We start from the raw sequence: 21356 nt of genomic DNA on the forward strand, positions 1-21356 counted from the left end.
AGTGTTTGACAAATCTCTTCTTAATACACAGCATGTGAAAAGCCACTGTGTTTACCTTTCCCTCTTTATTTTTGTTAGACTCACATTTTACGACAGGATTTATCTACTATAATCTTTGCCATCAGCAAAACGAAGAATACATAGAATCTCTTTAGTACCATACCTCTGAGTGACCCCGTGGAATAAAAACAAATGGCATAACATTTGGATTATCATGACCATCTTTATTATGGCTTGTCAGTATCATTTTAATATTACATTTTGATCATGAATGAAAGCAGTTATTTGATTTCAACATGCAGATACAGAAAGAAAAGTATTCCCACATTGCTGTGTAAGTTATAATTCAATGTATGTGAATTCTCCCAGTCATATTATTTTTATTTGCAAATGTCATAATGATCTATTAGCCATGTTGCTTAACTAGAAGGACAGGAACCTGGTAAATTCAGCTCATGAAATTCACCTGACAGCTGGTAGTAATGTTTTTTTTAAAAAGTAACTATTATTTCATTGCCTATTACCTAATCTACATATTAAATGCTAATAGCTTCACATAACTTTTAATTTTGATTTCTATGTTGTGTCCTTTTAAATTCTGCACTCTGCACTGAATTAGCCCACAAGAGGAATGAGGTGTACACTGATACACAGCTCTTTCACTCAGCTAACAAATGTGAAATTCTTAATGTTCCCATTGTAATGTTGAAAATAACATCTTGCAGTTGAGTGCCTCCTTATTTGGATGTCAGCTTTCATAAAAGTCACCGGGGGGCTGTGCAAACACCTGCTAATGGGCCACACTAAGCTAATTGCAGTTCCCATAACTGTGTCGTCATGTGACACTGAGGTCACACAAAAATGCATCTGATTGTTTACAATATTTTGCTGCGTTGCTGTTACTTTCTCTAAAAATACGGATATTTGACGAATTTAAAGCTATACAAACTAGTTATTTTCCAGTGTAGCTGTGTTGCATTTGATGGGTGAGATCAGTATCAAATTATTCCTCATGGGTGATTAGCAAGTCCACCCTCTAAGTGCCATAAATGGTCTTCTGGCAGGCTTTTCTAAACTCTGGGGAAAGAGCATTAAACATTTAGAAATGATGAGGCTAAGACATCCTCTTATTGTGCATTAAGTGTTTTTGGTACACACAGTACTTGCACTGACTCGTTTCTATATAATCCTGAAAAATTGGTGAGTATGCTATCTTGAGAATTAACTATTAATAGTTATTAATTTGAATAATATCTAAAATGACTAACTTGAAATGAGAGGTTTTAGGATCATGATTAACAATCCTCTAATAAATATTGTTGGCAGCATAAAACTGCAGCTTCTTAAAAAGTTTCCCCATTTTCATTTCCTTCCAGGTCAGCAAATTATCACAAGATCAAAAAATACAATGTAATTTTTGAGATGTTTGATGAAGAAGGAAATGGAGAAGTGAAGACACAAGAGCTAGAGAGGATGATGAGTTTAACTGGAATCAATCCTACCAAGAGCGAGCTCATCCAGATGGCCAAAGATGTGGACAAAGAAGATACCTGCAAAATTCCTTGCTATGGGAATAAAAACCCTCTGTCTTACTCTGCAGAGTTCTTGAGCTACCCATAATTTCTCCATATGTTCTCTATAGTGATCTTAGACTGAAGAATAGCAAATATTTTCTTTGGCCATTGGCTGCTTTTTCACTCATTTTCAGCCCAGTTCTTGCCCCTGACCATTTTCATAGGATTTTTCTTTTGTTTGTTAAACCATTTCACCTCAACATACATTCAAGCATTAAAAAAGCACCAAAGTCAAGAGGTGAACCAGTGTTGTGTCTACATGTAACAGACAACGTATCTTTGGGCACTTTGTTACTAGCAGCTCTTCTCAAAAATGCAAAATTTGTTCTAAAAACGAACTTTGAATGTCCTCCAAGAAGCGTGGAAAACATTTCTTGAAGACTTCTTAAAGAAATTACAAGAAAACCTGGCAAAGAGAGTTCAGGCTGTGTGGAAGAATGAAGGTGGTCATACCAAATATTGACTCTCAAGTGTACAAACACCGTTTCTGCCTTATATACTAAATTTCAAATTATGTTTGAACATGTTTCAATAAATCACTGCACCTATTCATCATTTTCTTAGCAAAACATGCTAGGTATGGCATGGCTCAAGACTTTTGCAATGTACTGTATCTATCTAGCAAGTGGACATAGAACTTTCTAAGGTTCTACTTCTGTTGTCTGCTGATTGAGCTTTAATCAAGTTGTTGCAGTTGTTATGCTTTATTATACTGTGTTGCACGTAAACCGGTTCTATTTACATACTTTAGAAATGTCTTTTTCTACATCCACTGCACATTAATGTGCGCATTAGTGGAAGCTTCATCTCTTTAGAATCAGCCCAAACCAGACAAGTAAAATGCTGTAGCGATAATGTGGCTTATCCAACTTAGGAAAAGTGCTGATATGAAATTGCTGTTTGGTGTTTGTTGATCTGATAAATTAATCTTAAGATATTTGTGGTATTATCCTTTGTGCCTATTCGGGCCCAGAATTTTAATACACATCTTAATCGATTAAGGATTTATGAAGCAGCTTTCCCAGAGAACAATAATATTCCAAAATGCATTTAAAAACATTATGTATGCCGCAGTCTTACTGCAGGTTTCTCTGTGAATCACTAGGTGGCATTGTTTTACAGTGTGTAACCTGAGAAGTGTCTAGTGGTTTTATGATTATTTGCATTGCCGAATCTCCCAAGCAACCGAAAATACACACACACACACACACACACACACACACACACACACACACACACACACACACACACAGAGTCCAACATTTAAACTATTAAATTATACATTTATTTGTTAATTTTTGTAGAAATGAAATGCTCATTGTTCCTCAGTTGTTCCTAGTGTGATTTAAAAGTTTCTTGCATTTGTGAAATGAATGATATAATGAATTAACCATTATATGACCTGTGATGCACTGAAACACTGCATTCCTGGGATTTAACTTATGCTGAAGTATAGTTTTCATGTCACTTTAACTTAGCAAAACTGTGTTAGTTATGTTATGTGTCATTTCATCTGAAGAACTGGAGGAAATATTGCAATTTCCTTTCCTGTTTCCGATTTCCTATTGTCTTCCCTGCTCTCTTTACACCTCCCTCCTCCGTTTTCTGTCTGAACCAATGCAAGCTGAGACATACCCACAATTTTGATATATATCTGTAGAATACATCCCTTTAAAGGAGATATATTGCTTGGAGAGGATCTTCTTTAGGTGTAGTTATTATGTACTGTGTAATTAAAAGGGTATATGTAGCCCCTATACATGTAAATGTATTGATTTTTTTTATATATGCATAAAAATCACACATGGAGCAGATTAAAATGTATTATTTTTGCGATGTTTCAGGAAAAAGAGTATTTAACTATGAAAGCTTTCTGGGTCTCATGGTTCTATACCATGAAAGAACAAAGAACCAGGATTCTGAACTCAGAGCTGCTTTTAGAGTATTTGATAAAGAGGGTAAGAAATATATTGCCTGAACACGCTCAAGTAAGTAAAACACAACAAAGTTGTAACAAAGACATCATACTTCTCCACTCTTGTTACACGGCACAAAAGTTCCCTAATTCAAATCAAGCTATAACATATTCTGCGAAAAACACAGTAAGCATGGATATGCTAATCAGACTGTTTTCTACACGGGAGTGTTAGGGTCACATTAAGAATAAAAATATTATTGTTCATTTTGAGTATAAAGGGAGGAAAAAGGTCAAAATGTGGAGATTAAAGTTGCCACGACTGCTATACGCTCTACAAAATGCCCTGTGTAGACAAGCTAGTGAAATCATACTTCGGGATCAGTATTAGTAAAAAATAATTATTATTTTTAGCACATACACACAGTGTGAGAAGTATAACACCATTGAAGAGATGGTGCAGAAAGCTGCTTCTGGTCAGAAGGAAAAAACACACAAATTTGAATGAGTTGGCCGGGTTTGCAAAATAAAATTACTGGAAATGGACAGATGCAAGGGTGTCGATGGTCACACTCTCATCCAGTCGTGTTGCATCACAAGACACAATAAGACAGCTCATCAAGTTGTTTCACTAACTCATCATACACAAGGTATTTTGTAGAGGGTATATCAGCCATGGCAGTGTTTGACTTGAAAAAAAAAACAACTTTAACCTCCACATTTCATCTTCTTTCTCAAATTGGACAATAATTTATAATTTTCTTAATGTGGCCCTAATACGCCATCGTAGTTTCACTTAGTGTTAATTGGAATTTGTCTTTAGTATTTTTTTCATGTTTAATATCAATGTAGGCAGATGGAGACTGATTATGAAGGCATGTTATATGCATTCTCTTTTATATTTTATCATTTCAATGATTGTGATAAATTTTATTTTGTTCAAATCAATCAGAAAATGTTTAGTGTATCAAGTCATTATTGCTTTTACACATTTTATCTAAATCTACAAATGAGCTTCCTCTGAAGGGTGGCTGCCGGGTCTATTAGACATTGAGTTAGGAACTCAGTAATTCATGAAGGGTTTGAAACTCCTAACAGTCCACAATTAAAAGGATCCGGCTTATTTAGTTTTGGGATCTGACTAGGGTCCCTCTTGGGTGCTTACTCTGTGAGGTATTTTAGGCATATCCAACTAAGAGGAGATCCTGAGACAGATCTGGGTCCTTATTTTTATTTTTTCAGAATTTGTGGCAATGATGACTGGAAACTTGTTCAAAATGACCTGAAGAATCTACAGATTTTCTTAAAATCGACAAAAAAATGGAAAATAAAATGTGTTCAGTCACTTATCTGTGTGGTGATTTTTGTGCAACTGTGCAAATCCTTACCAGTGAAACAAAATTTTAATGCTAATTTCTTTGCTGGTTTCTTCTTCTGTTCATGTGTTCCTGGGGGAATTCGGGTCATTGAGGTTCGGACAGAAGACATCACAGGGTTAATTTCCTCAGACCTGCCACCCGGATGCAGTCATTCACACGGGTCTGACAGCATCTGGTGTGCAGTCCCATTAAATCCCATTCTCATCCTTGCAAAGCCAAACAGACAGCTGAGGGAGCCAACCACATTTATCATCTTGAAGCCATTAGACCAATTGCAGGGTAAAGGGGGAGGGAGCTTGCCGCACTGATCTCTGTTTGCAGCATCCCCAGAGCAACCTCTGCTGTGTGAAATACAAGAAAGGGCAAGACGACGGGAGTAGATCCTAGGAGGCTATCAAAGAACTGGAAAGGAAGATCTTGGGGGTTACCAGGGTAGGGTTTCTTTGACGTGTGGAAACCATCTTCAGAGAAAATGGCTGTTTTGTCAATGTAAACAGCTTGTCCAATACCTGCATTGCTAAAGGGGGAAGCAGAAGAGGAGGAGGGGCAAATACTGGAGCAAATGTTGCCTCTCACAGTGAAAATTCTCTGTCTTTAGCTGCCCCTAGTCTGCCGCAGGTCACCTCTGAGCATGCATGTTGTATGTTAAGGTACGTATGGATCTCTAATCTGAGAGGACACATGAGTAAGACCTGGTCCTGGTGGCAGGATTATTAGCTTCAGCTGTTAGTGCAGGACAGCTGAGATCCACTACACGTTAACTGAACATAACACGCATCCGTATCACATGGTAATACAATCATACAATCATCCTCACAAAGACCATGTAAAATGTTGCATGCTCCGTCTTTGTGGAGTGTAGGAATTGCTAACTGGACAAGAGCAATGACTGAATCCAGTCTTTGTTTTTCATTGGTTGGCTTCAGTTGCACATGTTCCTCATTAAGAGCACAAGCAGACAGGATGAGGAGGGAGGAATGGATCATATGTCTATGCCTTTCTGTGTCACCATATAACAAAATGGAAAGCATGTTCGTCTTTTAGCACTCCTCATATAATGTAAATCTTAAGGAAAAACTGCTTTGCACTCTCATGGGATGTGCATAGTACATGTACCAAGTCTTGGATGCAGAGGATATTTATGGAACCTGTGTGTGTGTGTGTGTGTTTGTGTGTGTGTGGGGGGGTGGATGTAAGTTGATTTTGATGTTAGAATACGCTGCCAACACATTTCCTCACAGTGCATATTGAAGTTTGAACGCTTACCATTCCGCTGAAATTCATGAAGCTTTTTTTTTCTGCATACCGATTTCCTTCTGTGCGTTTACGACCCACATCCTGCCCAAAACACCTACCACAACCCACTGGCACAATCACCATGGTTTGAGTAAATATGAGGGTGAGGGTTCCAAAAGTGAAATGTTAATTCTTTGCTTCTTCTTCTTTTTTTTTTTAAAGATCTAACTAAATCATGAGTAAAAAAGCAATAAGAAAATAGGATGTAAGCATTTTCATATATATGGTTATGGTTCATTCAATTCATTTTATCACATGAAACCTTCTACAGATTCATTGTAGCAAAATAGTTATCAGCTTCTCCTTCGTGTGTTAGGTTTTATTTTACAGATCTTATGGCCAAAGCACCGTCGATGCCTCAGGAGACGTCGGACCAGCACGAAGACACTTTTGCTGATCATGACACACACTAGAAGCTGAGCAGTATAACAGCATCTACACAAATAGTGAAGATCCACACTCCAGTTGGAACAGCTACACTCGAACATGGCTGCAAATGGAACTAGGACAACTACAAGTTTTTTCTCAACAACTGCCACAACCCCTACAACCTCCACGATCCCCTTCCTCTCGACAAGTCCTGGAAGCAGAGACAATATCACCTCAAGAATGTTAATGACTGTGACTATAACGACAAATGAGACCAATTTGAATGCCACCGCGTTGCCAGAAGTCGTGATTGAGAGCTCAGGCATGGGAATGTTGCTTGTACCTTTTGGCATAATCACAGTCATTGGCTTAGCAGTGGCAATAGTAAGGAATCATTTAAACATGGTCTCTTCAAAACCATTTCACACAGTATAAAACATAAAAGTTATTTAACTTTCTCCGTCATATCTTTGCTTCTCCATTCCAGATGCTGTATATCAGGAAACGGAAGCGGTAAGTTGCCACAACCAAGCAAGGCTGGATTACCATCTGTTTTGAGTCTTCACAAAAGGAAAATAATCAATTAACTCAACTAAAACATATCTTTATTAGGTATTTCATGGGTTTAAGCTTACATTGAGATCTAGTGCATAATCATTCCTGAAAAAAGCAAATCATTTGCTCAAATTAGTACCACTAGGATCACACAGAGGGCACCAAGTTTGGCTCAGTGTGTGTTCAACATGATTATTATGTTAATTTCAAAGTCTTTCCTCCCCCTTACTCATCTTTAACCTGTCATCACACAGGTTGGAGAAATTGAGACACCAGCTCATGCCCATGTACAACTTCGATCCAGCTGAAGAACAAGATGACCTGCTGGAACAGGAACTACTGGATCACGGTCGGGAAGGCAGCATCACAGGGCCCAACGCCAAGGTAGGACTGACAGTTTTTCTTTTTTTACTGTTTGTGTTTATTTTTATGTATAATCTGAAGATTTCAGTGCAGATTTTTTGTATGTTTTTCTTATGACATTGCTTTCCTGTTTAGTGTTTTCGCTGTCATAATTCTTTATTTTCTTTAATTCCTTTTAAGTTTTGACAATGGCATAGTTATAAAAGGCAAAAAATGGTAAAGTATGGCCTGTGTGTCGTTTCAACCATTTCTCTAAAACCCCCTTTTCTCACTACCCTTATTCTTTCATGCTGTCTTTGTATCTGTATCTCAAATAAACTACAACCTCTAATTCATTGACCTAATCTGCATTAGAGTATGTACATGGAGGACAAACAGCGCTACATCATACTGCCTTTTCCTTTGAACCTACATTCATATTACCTTTCACATCCTTTCCTTCTCACTCTTTCAACTAAATCCTTACACATAAACTACCCCAGGGGCCACATGAAGCAAACACATTTTCAGAGTTTTCAGATGTCGACTAAATCTATCCCACTGTGTCCTTGTTGATGTTGTGCATTAAATGCATTTGAAAGCCTAAAAATGGCTTTCAAACCTTAATATTTTTTTCAAAACTTTATTTTGGCTGTGTAAAACAACCAGGACAACGGCATCAATCAGTTTTATAACACATGCCGGTATTTTCATAATTCCGGATTTTATGATTTACATCATCTGTGGTCTGTGGCTTCTGGCACAGTCTGTGTAGGTGATCTTATTGTTCTAAAAGTAGCAAAACATTACTGGGAAAAGAATAATTTAGTTATTGTTATAGTTTCCTTCTGTCTTTTATTACTAATGACACTATAAAGCTTGTGTCATCACATGATCTTAATGTAACGGTTTTCGCTTTCCTGCTTTCTGCTACCGCTTTCCTGCAGACTCTTACAAGCTCCCAAGGGACAACACAAAGGCCCAGTCGTCTTGTCTTCACAGATGTAGCCAAAGCTCTCAACGCTTAACAGCTCTCTTCCATTGGATAAAATCAGTTTGCGAGGTTTGCTGGCCTCTATAAAGGGAAACCAGACTGTGTGGCGGAGCAACTGGAGCTCTGATGAAGGTTATCGTCACCATGCGTGGAACGGCAGCGGTTGCATGTATGGTGGAGAAGGGCAACGGGAAGCATCACGTATGATCTTGCACTGTTATCATATGGGCACACAAATGAAGTGGGATGCACTTTTTTTAAGGGAAAAAAATCATGTCATGTCATTGCTGTTAAAATATTCGGTAGCTTGTCAGGAAAGTTCTTCTGAGCTTCAGTATCTACGTCTATGTTTCATAAAAGAGAAGTGTATATCTGTGTTCTAGTGATTTTTTTTTTGGTCCTACATTCCTGACAAGATTCAAAGCTGGATGTGTTTCCATCCTTAAGTAAAGTGTTTCTCCCCAGTCGGTTTATTCTTTTGTGAGCGTTTAAGGATTGTCTCTCTGCGTGTGTGTACATTAAAGTTATTTAAACCTTTTTCTAACGAAATGTTCTTGTTGTACAAATCTAGAACAAAGGAGTTGATAGGTGATATTTTATTAATAAGTGATGCGCAGACGTTGAGTAACACAAATCACAAGGTAAAGAATCAAAACAAAATATATATCACAGGTTTGTGAGTTCTATTAAGGAAGTGGATGAGGACACATCAACACATAACATAACTACAAAATGGTGTTAAGAGTAAGGCATAAAAAGTTGATTTCTCAAGTTACACTTCAACCTTTTCAAGAGTTGAAAATGGATCAAGTACTGTATGTAACTATATAACTATCAGTAAAATCACAAAACATTGTCCCCATTTAGAGAGTAAATATCTAGACAGCTCTTGTAAAATAACACACATTGACTCAGCTGTAGTTAAATTAAAAGGCACCCTTTAAGGCTGACTTCCATTCACTTATGGTCATATGAATGTAGTGAGATGAGTGATGTGGACTACAACAGTACTAGTTTGACAGTTACTTCAAAATTTCATGATCCACATGACCTGCAGGTCTAATGGGAACTATTAGACATATTTAACCAAGAGTTTCCCCCAGAGATGACCCCGGTGTGTTGGTTTTCAGAGGTAGTCCAGGGAGCATAGTCAAAAAAAAAAAAAAAAAAAAGCAAAAACAACCCAAAAGCAAAAAACAAAATTAAAGTCAATGCAGATGAACACTGAATCAATATCTAATCCGGCTGCAATTTTGTCAACAATGCTGAAATACATGAAATGACTGAAATACAAAATATCAGTGATAATATGAGTACATTTTACGTGGAAGAAACATATATACAGTAAATAATGGTGATATTCAAGTAATGTGCAGTAATTAGCAACTTGTAAGTGATATCTAATTTGGATAAATGTTCACAAAACGACTTCTCAAAACATTTTTTAAACTACATGGAGGCAGGAAATTTCTTAACCTCTGATGTTTTAGACATAAAGGATTCAGTCATTTGTATGAGAAACATCTCCATGAGGGAAAAAAGACATCCTGAGCTCTCCAGATTATTCTATATATCTATGTGGCTACTTATGTTGATTCATGATAGAAACCAGATTTACTATCTACGAACATATATAATATATATATATTATATATATATATATATATATATATATAAAATACCTTTAACGTTCAATTACTTTTTTTTTTGTAAATTTCATTTCCCTGCATTACTGTCTGGTGCCAGAGACAGTGCTGTGCAAAAGTCACTCATTTCTTTAAATTTTGCTAGGAAATTTGGAAATAAGTGCACCAACTTACTGAAACATTTAGACACATGGAAATACAGTTTCTAAGGAAAAAAACTCAATATTTGGTATGACCACATTTATTCTTTACCACAGCCTGAACTCTCTTAGGCAACCTTTTTGTAATTTCTTTAAGTAGTCTTCAGGAATAGTTCTCCGGGCTTCTTGAAGGACATCAAAGCTCTTCTTTTGTTCTGTTCTCTTTCAAGATGAGCCCACAATGCTTCAGTAACGTTGAGGTCTGGGGTCTGAGGAGGCCAATCTATGACTGATAGTGTTCCTTTCTGTGATTTGTACCCAAAATTTCTAATTTGTATTCATCAATCCATAAGCCCCATTGACACCGATTTTTGGTCCAGTTTTTGTGTAATTTGGCATACCTCATCCTTTTCTCCTCGTTTCTGCCTTAAGAAGGGCAGAAAACCATTTCTGATGAGGCTTGAACACTAAATAAATCAGCTAAAGCATAGGTGTCAAACTCTGGCCCGCGGGCCAAATTTGGCCCGCAGCCTAATTACATTTGGCCCGCGAAGCCATACCAAATTATTATTAGAGATGGCCTACTGGTATTATACAGCTAATATATATATCGTTTAGTATTAAGCTTTGCTTGTTCCATATTCAGTTTTCCAGCAAAACTTATTTGATCCATAAGAAAAGATTCATTCTTATATCTGGAGGAAGATTTTTTTTTCAATAAATATTAATGTTAGCCTGCAACTTTGTTCCAGTTTTGAATTTTGGCCCACTGTGTATTTGAGTTTGACACCCCTGAGCTAAAGGGTCAGGTATACCCTTCAGGTCCTGTATCAGGGCTTTGCTGGATTTTCTTTCTAGTAGATCTTTAGGAGTCACCTTGTTGGAGCAAAACTAGTATTTGCCTGAAAAACTGTTATATTTTGTAGATTCAACTAAAGAAGTCTTTGTTCTTTTTAAGCGCCCAAAGATACTTACAAAGAACTTATAATTGGTTATTTGCCAAGTTGTCTGTTATGTGTAGACACAGCACTCTTCATCCCTTGAGTTAGGTGCCTTTTTTATGCGTGAATGATTCCCAGCACAGCGTTTAGTGGTTTAACGAACAAAAACATTTCTATATAAATGGTCAGCTACAAAGACTGGATTGAAAGTAGCCAATATCCAAAGAAAAACTTTGAAAGACCTTCAGAAAACCTGGAGAACTATTGCTCAAGTCCACCTAAAAAATTACAAGAAAGTCTGGCTCCTTGTATGCAAAATATAGAAATGATGGTGACTTTTGCACAGTACTGTATTCATGGTGAAAAATACTACATTCACTTTTTCTGGTGGCATGCAGCTAGTTCTGAATTAATGTTTCTATTTGAAAATCTCCCATTTCGTTTTTTTTTTTTTTTTAAAAGATTTCTGAATGCAATGGAGATGAACTGAGTTTTATTTATAGAGTTCTTACAGACTGGGAGTTACCACAGTATGTTAGTGTGGACAAGTCTTAAACCACTTTGTTAACATTTTCTTAAGTAGAAAGTAGCTTCAACAGAAAATGTTCATTAAGCACCACAAAATAAATCCCATGCACTTTGTTGCATTGAGGTGTACGTACTGTAGCTATGTAGCTGCATGCTTTTAGAGGTAAGTGAAACAATCCTTTAAAGGAAGACTGTAAAATTTGCAACAAGATATGATGCACTTCCTCTCTATGAAACTAAATAAAGTTAAACTTGTTTAATTGATAGACCATAAAATGCACTCCCAATACCTTCAGTACAACGAGGTGTTTTGTTGCTATAGCCTTAGTCGGTCTGGTATGGCCGGTGCCTGAAGTTAGCCATAACGCTTATGTATTTCAGCACTTTGTGGTTATTTGCTGCCATGTATTAAGAGTGTCACACATACAATTTACAGTGTAAGAATCAGAAAATACATGATAGAATAAAAATGAGAAAAGAATAACAATCCCCACCCCACCCCCAAAAAACAAGTATTTCATGAGGAACTGCACCCTAAAAAGCAAGTATTTCATCAGGTTGTTGTAAACTATTGGCTGCATTTTATTTCCCAGGAGAGCAAACAAACAAAATCTCACTTCAGTTTATATCAAATACAGTTAAAAAAAAAAAATTATACTGATGCTTTTATTTGTACTCCCCGACTGGAGTGTAACATCTGCTTCCACATGTTGGCCTGCAGCCCTGAAAACCTCGTGTTTAATCGTACTGTATATCTGCACAAAAACCTGTGTGTGTTTGCGCGCGTGTGTGTGTGTGTGTGTGTGTGTACAGTAATTGTGTATATCACTGTTGAGGGAGCGAAGGATTACTTTGCAGGAGATCATTTTGTGTTACTGAGGTAGAATGAGAGATTAAGAAGCTGAAGGTAACTGAGGTTTAAATGAGGTCTTTGTGTCAAGGCATACTGGTAATGTCAAATACAGATCAGAAATGCACAACAAACACAGCACCATAATTATTTCTGAGTAGACAACATGTTCCTGAATAGTTTTGTACCTGAGGTTTCAATATGGTGTAAAAGCACTGTTAATAGTGAAATCCTGAGTGAAAAAAAATGACATGTCAACATCCTTGTTGACTAAATGATGTGTGAAGGGTTTCTCTTTTCTAAATGAAATATTCAAACAATTTCTCTCAAATCAGCTGCTGGATTGAAGAAAAACAAAACCCTGGATCCAATTTAATCTTCTTTTTTTTTTGTAAGGAGCCCCTGCCCTACACCTCAAATAATTTGATATTTCATTTTCAGTTTAAACCTTTCACACAACTTTCATCATAATGACTTCAGCGCACCATGTCTATATTGTAACGATGTTTCATACGAGGGTTTGTGATATTTGATTTAGAAACATGTTTCAATAAAAACAATTCAGTTTGGTTCCTTTGTTTTTCTTAACCAGTCTCATTTCAGCCAGCAGCCTAGTCCCCTCTCCATGCAACCGCCGCACATACGCGCTCACACTCGCTCACACGCAACCATGCACACTAAGGGGCTCAGGAAAGCTGGCATACTTGTAGGAATAGTTCAATTTTTATGGGAAATGCACCCTTTTTGTTTTTCCTTCACTGCTTAAAGTCACATGAGAAGCAGGCACGTCTAAAACGACCACAAAAACTGCTTTTACATTTTTAGATTTCAGAAATGAGACAATATGTGTGTGCGAGCTTCAGAGATGCTGCAGGTATGAACGGCATATTTATATGTGAAAATGGTATGTCTCAAGTGCATTTCCCAAAAAGTGGAACTATTCCTATTCAATAAACCTTACTGAAAGATCAAATACTCCAATGTTAAAACACAGTTTGCTCACCAAAAATCCAAAACTCTTAAAAAATTTATAACAAATCCAAGGTATCACATCAGGAGAAGAAATTACTGACTGCAATTACTTTTGAGTGTGTGTGTGTCTGTGTGTTCCTGAATCCCCATCACAGATAGGAGTCAGATTTAAACCCCTGTTTATCGGAGGCCAAACCTTGAGGTAGGTAGAGAGGTGCCCTATCTACTCCCCTTCCTCCTGTGCTGCCGCCTGAGATGACGAGGGACCCTCCTCAGCCTCTTCTGAAGCGCCCTGGAACAGCAGGACACCCAAAAAAAAAACAAAAACAAAAAAAACCCAAAACACTTTTTCACTTTGTTGTTATCTCTTTTGGTCTACTGACTCATGATGCTCAAGCACATGAATCAATACTAGAAAACGCACGAGAATACAAGAATGACTGTTAAAATCTCATGGAGCGATTGCGTGCGAGGAAGCAGGTTCCAGCTGTCAGACCCAGAAATGTGAGGAAGATGACGGTTACATCAGGAAACCAAAAAGACAGGGGAAGAGAACAGTTAGAGCAGGTTTCCCCTCACTATATTGACTCATTCTTCCCCTTCATGTGTGTGCGTCTGAGAAATGGAGTCTGTCTCAACGGTTTCAGTTCTTAAAGCATCTCAACCCCTTTGACAAACTGCTTAGTGGAGAGGATGCGATAAGACACACGAGGGGCATCAAGAGAACTGCCCCGCTTCGGTGAGAACTGTTGTGCAACTTCATTTGAAATTCAAAAAAAAAAAAAGAAGAAGAAAAAAAAGGGCTAAACGAACCAAAGTTACAGAGAAGCACTTGGTGTCACAAGACGATGTTTCTGGCGGTTTATCTGGGGAATTTAGCAACGGCATCTGTGAATTTTCAAGAATTTGGCATATCCTCATGAAGTCAGTGTACATGAAGCGCAAGAAGCATGTGCATTGGCAGCTTTGCTATCAAATGTGCTAAGGTAATGACTTTAAGTGGTTTTATAGTTGCATTTTAGTAAAAATGTGCCAAGGCCTGAGAAGGTTATAACATACACAAATCCTAGGAGTACTGAACTGAAACACAGCATTGCGCAAAGTGAAATCCATATATTTAAAAAGAGCAGATACGCAACATGCAGGGGAGTAAAAAGGATTAATTAAAGACAATGTGCTTCAGTACCCTGGAAACAAGGCAGTTTCGCTTCTTGAAAGTCTTTCCCTTTTACAATTGTTAGATTTTGGGGCACTTTTCAGAAGATGGAATTATTTGGGATGTTCTTCCATGAACAGATACAGAAAAATATAAGGAAAGGCTTTATTTTGACACTAAGAGGCATTTCTGTTCTGTCACTGGTGTCACTTGCTACTTTACCAGTACTGCAATACAGATCAACAGTACTGCAAATTTATCAGGCAGTTAACTGGACACTTTTCAGAATATGGACCATGAGCGTTATGGTGACACTTAATGCATTAAGTGGCAGCTGAGTGTATACATATAGCATAAAGGACTTTACTGTTAAAATGACAAAGCCAGAGGATGGGATTCTGTGCCACGACCAGTTTAAAGTCAACAGGCTGCACATCACTAAGCCTAATTTTATATAACCCGCGGATCCTAGTAGATTAGCGGCTGTGTTTCCATCATGTCTCTCTCTCTATCTCACTTTTATTGCCATCAGTAAATCCTACCAGGACTAAAGGCAGCTTAAAAAAAATAGTATCTGCAGCATCATGGAGGACATGTCAACACCATGTCATTTTAGGGACTTAAGTTTGTAAGTTACTGAGTATACTATATTAAATATCTTAAAGGGGGCAAATAACATTTAGTAGAAAATATTTATTTGTATTATATAAATATTCATCACTAGCTGGTGCAACTTTCTAGAAATCTTTATCTACTAGTTTCAAGCAGATTCAATATTTTAAAACTTAATGTTAGACATTTTTTTGTATTTTGCTCTTCGTTTTAGATATTTATCAATACTTGTGAGTAGACTGGTTATGTAAATGTACAGTGCATACACTACTTGCGCAACTGTTAATGTTTTTGTTTTGTTGTTTTTTACTCACCCTGTAGAGTTTGCAGGCCAGATTATAGCGTGTTGTTTTAGTTGCAGCTTCACTAAAAAGTACAAGGGACTTTTGAATGTAGTTTTTCTTTGATGATGAACTTTTGATATTAATAAATAAGATAAGCTATGCAAATCAGCACTGCAGGTCTCACAACATAAATGTAACTGACATTAGTCAAAAGGTAAATGTATGACACAAAATGAGATTTCTGCCCAACTGAAGCAGGGCTCACATTACACCACAGTCACAAACTCTGAAAGTGACTTCTAATAATGCAGATTACACTGCAAGAGACTTCAATGATTTGATGATTGTAAATGTTTTAAGGATTCCGCCGCAAAGCCACTGCTAAGTTTGTTAAGCCATAAATTTGATATAGTGGGGAACGCAGCTGTGAATGTTAAGTGGTTTACTTTATTTTGTGAAGTTGTCTCAAGCGTATCTTAAACACAGGCCCTAATTCCATTATTCAAACAGCGGCACTTTCACAACAACAACAGCGTTTCAGTTGTGGGAACCTGCGTCTCAAAGTGCTACATCAAAACAAAACCGGACCACCCTACTGCCCTTTAAAGATTTCGTTTTCCTCACCTGCTGTTCTTCAGTTACTTCTAGCACTACTTTCTGGGGCTGTGAAAAGAGAGGCAGCAGAATTAATTAAACATGAAGGAAAACGGGCCCTCAAGGACTGCTCAGCTCCAGCATACACAGACACCTTGGAGGCTTTGGACACACATTTACAATTAACTCCATGAATGTCAGTGATTGCTTCATACCCATTTCCTTGGTCGCCCACGTGGTCGCTTCTCTCCAATGGGCTCTACTTTCTGCAGAGGAAGAGAAAAACGGTTGAAAACACAAATCCTGTGGTTTTCTTTAGAGTATTGTAGTTTTTCAATCTTCAATCCAGCAGCCATATTTATTTGCTAGATACAGTTTCCTGTAGGTCAAGGGGGGAACACCCCTCTCAGGAGTGGCACCATTTCCTTAATTAAAGAAACATTTTGGTGAATACTTTGATGGGGCTGTACAACTCCTGTTGGTAAAGTCAACAGTTGAAACAAAACTTCAGAATTTAGGAGTTGTATGCATGTACAGTGCCTGCACAGATGAACAATATGCCAAATTAAAGTTTTCGCAGGCATCAGCATGTGCAAAGTTTACTTGGCAACCAAGTAAAATGATTTTAAACAATTAAAGAGGAATGTTTAAATTAATATTCGTGGAGTTCTTTTCTTTAAAATCATTCTGTTTTGAGAAATGTTCAGGTTGAAAACACAAAGGATGGATTTGTGTGATTTGCCATGTCTAATTGCAGGCTTACACATGAAATACCTCTCTCTGCCATGTTGTAACAAGTTTAACAAGCTCAGTTGCCTGACAATAACACTTCCCCCTCACAGCTAGTGATGAAGAATAAAAAAGAAATCTTGTGAGTCTGATGTCTCCTGACAAAACAGAAAATTTTCAAATGATATTTTTCAGCATATTTTTGTATGATTAGCCAAATAGTTGATCCACTACAAGATGTGGATCAATGATGATGATGATGATGTCACACCTTCTACAGCAAGTTTTCTTTACTTTATTTTTAAACTACAGTGAAACCTAATTTTTTTATATGCACACAAATTTCTGTCTAATTTTACAAGCAGCAAAACGATGAATATTGGTTGGTTTATATGGGAAAAGACTAATCAAATCATTCACGAGTCTATTGCCAGAAAATTGCTGATCTTTACAGTAAAATAAGTCTTTAAAGCTGGTGTAAGCAAGGTGGTGTAAGGAAGTCCATCCACTCTGATACTTCCAACCACTTATGTAATGTAATCGTTGTTCCTGACAAGACAATGTTTTATTTGTCAGAATAATAACGCATGAGGCATAAAAACTGCAGTGATTTAACTTGAGCTTGTCCTTCTTTCTGTCTGTTTTGCAACCTCATTTTTGCCCCTGTGATGGCTGCTTTGTAGCCACAAAAGTATAATTGAATTAAATTGTATTACACACAAAAAACCCCCTCACTAACACAGGTACATTGCAAAGTTAAGCCCACTAAGATTGCAAAGTCTGAATTATTTTTTAAAAAGTGCAGACACTGCCACTAAACCCTAAGCATCTGCATCCATTTCAGCTTTCTTATTATGCCAATTTCAATTATGTAATGTTTGGTTATTTGAAACAAATTAACTGTGATGAAATTATACTCTGATCAGTTTCAACCTTCAGTGCAGTTCTGGGGCCTTTGTTCTTGCTGCCTTTTGGTCGTCCTCTTGGCCGCTTTGGAGTTGGTGGTCCAACAGGCTCCTGTGAAGAAACATTAGATGCGGATCTAGTAGATGTAAACACGCCATCGGCTCAGTAAGGCAAAGCTCATCACATTCACATGCTTAATAAATGGAGTCCTACCTGCTGCTGTTTCCTTGGTCGACCTCTGCCCCTACGCTGAGGCTCAGGAGGTGACTGGGCAGTGCTTGGCTGAGGAGATGGCTCTTTGGTCCCACTGTTACTCATGCCTGCGTCTGTCCACCTGCTTCAAACTGTGTGGGCATCAAAGCCTGGAGCAGCGGCCTCGAGGGCTTAAAGAGGAGCAGAGTTGAGTATCAGGAGCTGGAGATGCGAGCAAAGGAACCTGGAAAAAATGACTCGTTTTGAATGCAGCGCAGCAATCGTCTCTGACAAATTTAGCATAATCAGCTCTATTATACCACTTCAAATAATTTTCTTTTTGCACAATTACCACAATGAGTTCCAATCAGTGCTTAATGACATCATTAACAGGATAATTCAGGATCACACAGGACTCTTTTCCAAGAGCAAGCGTGGGAACTGCTTATACATAAGCCTTGGCACCAAGTTCATCGGAACACAGACAGGGGTCTGGCAAATGCAAGGAAACATGAGAATGGTGTGCAGAGACTAAAAGTAGCACAGATATTCACAACTCAATCTACCATCCAAAATCTGCATCTACTGTACTACACTCCCCACTTCCATCTGCCCTCTGCTAGGCGTTGCATGTTGTATGTGTGGTGATGCGACATAAAACTTGTGCAACTCAGACAATGATTTGCAAGAAATGAAAGACGCTACATGCAAAAACTTAACAAAAAGAATTGAAACTGCTAGTAAATTTACAGTTTGGAGCCTGTAGTGCAAAACTGGGAAATAAAGCTACAGCTATTTGGATAATGTAAGAGTCATTTAATTTCTTATAGTAATGTGTAAGGTTTAGGTGAATGTATTTGGTTTGGTCAAAAAGATAGATTTACAAAGTAAATCTGTAATCTCTAAATAGGCCTTTACAGCTGATTAACTGTCTACTCAATAAAATGGCGAGAAATGGCCCTCACAGCTCCTGCAGCCCTTCAGGACGTCTTCGTGTCGCTTGGACTGCCTGACCAACATTCAGGTGGCTATAACGTTTGCATTATATACATTTGCAAAAAAAAAAAACTACTTTTCACGTTAAATCGATTTTCACAACAATTGCCAGTTAAGTCTTTGTAAAAAATAAATTAATAAATTAATTTTAAAAAAATCAATTGGTGAATTATTTTGTCGACTGACTTGTTTCAGCTCTAGTTGCAGCCCATCACGGGCCTGATTAATAGCACTGGTACTGTAAACATTGTATATTCCACTTTGATCACTGGTCGAACCATTTGTAAACGTGATGGGTTTATTTCCATGGGTAGAACAAACAATAAATAACCACTTAAAACTGACTTTTGGTAATGTCCCAAGGTGGTCGCTTACCACAACGGGCAGCTCTGCGAGGAATGTGCCAAACACTAATTGCCAACACAGCCTATCAAAAACGGCTGCACCGAAGCAGGAAGTCGGAGTAATTTGAGAAATACGTCCTCGCTTGAAACGATTTAAAGCCAAACGAGACGCACGACGTCGTTTCGTCGCTTTTAAAACTCGTTTCCAAACAGCTCAACAGGCGACGTGCACTTCTCTTGCAGCAGCAGACCGTCCGCTCAACTAGTCCGCGTTTGGCAGTCAAGTACGGGACTGAATGTACTTTTTGCATATGGGCGGCAATTGCAACCATAAAAACACATTCTTTTACAGCGTTTACCAAGGTGCGCGAGGCGCTCCTGAAGCGAAGCCGTGAGCCCAAAGCGTCGACTTGAGTTTGGTAACTGGCACATGCAAACGCCAAAACAACAGTCGAGCAACAGGCCAGCAGTGTTTTAAAGCGTAAAGTCGACGCTGACCAAACAACATCCCCCTGCTTCCATCACTTGCGCAATCGATCTCTAATGTGTTTGGGTTTTTGGACCGATAACAGGTTCGCCAAAGTGGATGAACCGTGTGCTAGAAAGAGCTGGAGGAAGAAGAAGGAAAAAAAAACATTGCCAAGGACAAAGGCAAGCAACACAGGTGCAAAACCTCTGCTTTCAAAAGCAGGACATACATTTAGGCTATAGGCTCCGTGTTCTGGCTGAGCAATCCTGCCCATGCAGCCAGCGCCAAATAACAGAGGGAGCAGAGGCGGTTCGACTTACCTTAAGTTGGTTTGCAGTTTTACCTGGAAGTTCACACACACTCACTCCACTTTGTGCTCCTGCACAACTATGAAAATCTTAGTGTATCGACCGTCTCATTGGCTGGAATGAAAGGGTAATCGCTCTCTCTCTCTCTCTCTCTCTCCCTCTCTCTCGCTCCCTCTCGCTCTCTCTCTCTCCCTCCCTCCTCCTAATCGGAAATGTGTGTGATCCCCCAGACGTCCAGTCACGAATACCCCAGATGCAGTATAGTGGGGGGTTGTAGCAGAGCTGTATGCATTGCATACTTTCTCTATTAAAGCATGTTTCAAGAAAGAACGAGGGTAGGAGGGTTGAAACAGCGGACCCCGCCCCTAAAAGCTCCCTGGACCACCCACTTAAGAGGGAGAAAGTCGGGCATCAGACAGGAGGGTCTGGTTCCGGGGTTCCCAAAGTGGGGTTTGGGGGCTGGGAAGTTCCCCAAAGAAGGGAGGAAAAGGTTCAGTTTGTTTCAGCAGAACAGAGTTGTGAGAGCAGACTGTCTGCACTGTTTCAAGCAAAAAGTTTCACTCTCTGTCCCTCTGTTATCTCCCCACCTACAGTGCTAAGAGATGTTAACTGTGTCATAAAGGAATAAAACATCAAATGGAGTTTCAGAAGAACAAAGTTTGCTCAGCAGCACTATCATATACATTTTCTTTAGGGGAAAATGTAACCCCGGCTCAGCTCATTTCAAAAACTGTGCAAAGAGCATTTGAAGTCATCAGCAGAAAAACTTATAGAGCACGCAAAAAGTTGCGATTAGATGCAATCTTTGGATTTTGTATTCAAGTACTTTTAACAAGTGTAGCCCAGTTATTAAAAAAATTATACAACTGTTTATTTTCAAATAATAATAATGAAATAATAATAAGTCAACATGGAGCATTTTTAGATTAAAAGGTCCCTTTCTGTGTGGATTTCTGCTTTACATGCTGCCTGTGTGCAGCTGGAAAAAAAACCCTAAAAATAATATATTTTCAAGATGTAACTTTTTGCATTTACACAAACTGATAAAAATTGGATGGAAATGTTTGAACCACCGCAGAGAATACACATTCCAGGGGCAGCTGCTGCTGCCACTGGACCGCTCACGGAGTCATGTCAGGTGAACACGTTGGCGTACGACCAAAATATAAAGCTTTAAGTTAAAAAAGATGAAGCACGGAGATTAGTTTGGGTGATTTGCAGTGTCACTTTCATCATGTAATTAATACATTCTTAAACTGAACATC

General features: G+C 38.3%; 2 protein-coding genes across 6 annotated transcripts; one reads left to right on the top strand and one right to left on the bottom strand.

Annotated features, from left to right (window-relative positions):
* The first annotated feature begins 5160 nt into the window (after positions 1-5160).
* cUnh3orf18 (chromosome Un C3orf18 homolog) lies at positions 5161-9631 on the top strand. Of its 2 annotated transcripts, XM_082534659.1 has the most exons (6): positions 5161-5518; positions 6481-6917; positions 7021-7046; positions 7343-7472; positions 7632-7667; positions 8378-8430. In XM_082534659.1, the coding sequence occupies exons 2-5, from the start codon at positions 6651-6653 to the stop codon at positions 7635-7637; spliced, it is 429 nt and encodes a 142-aa protein (XP_082390785.1). In that variant the 5' UTR covers positions 5161-5518; positions 6481-6650; the 3' UTR covers positions 7638-7667; positions 8378-8430. The 2 variants fall into 2 exon arrangements, with proteins under 2 accessions (XP_082390785.1, XP_082390784.1); XM_082534658.1 differs by lacking the exon at positions 7632-7667 and having other exon boundaries at positions 8378-9631.
* Positions 9632-11577: 1946 nt separating this feature from the next.
* LOC309707349 (uncharacterized protein) lies at positions 11578-20409 on the bottom strand. 4 transcript variants are annotated; one of them, XM_082534661.1, is made up of 6 exons: positions 20104-20408; positions 17996-18165; positions 17810-17893; positions 16363-16413; positions 16178-16216; positions 11578-13793 (listed from the first exon to the last, which is right to left on the bottom strand). In XM_082534661.1, exons 2-6 carry the CDS (start codon positions 18098-18100, stop codon positions 13725-13727), a joined length of 348 nt encoding a protein of 115 aa, XP_082390787.1. In that variant the 5' UTR covers positions 18101-18165; positions 20104-20408; the 3' UTR covers positions 11578-13724. The 4 variants fall into 4 exon arrangements, with proteins under 4 accessions (XP_082390787.1, XP_082390786.1, XP_082390788.1 ...); XM_082534660.1 differs by having other exon boundaries at positions 17996-18218; XM_082534662.1 differs by lacking the exon at positions 20104-20408 and adding an exon at positions 20013-20069.
* Positions 20410-21356: the final 947 nt, after the last annotated feature.

The sequence above is a fragment of the Aulonocara stuartgranti genome (assembly GCF_965226115.1).
Source record: "Aulonocara stuartgranti genome assembly, chromosome: 5".
Lineage (NCBI taxonomy): Eukaryota > Metazoa > Chordata > Actinopteri > Cichliformes > Cichlidae > Aulonocara > Aulonocara stuartgranti.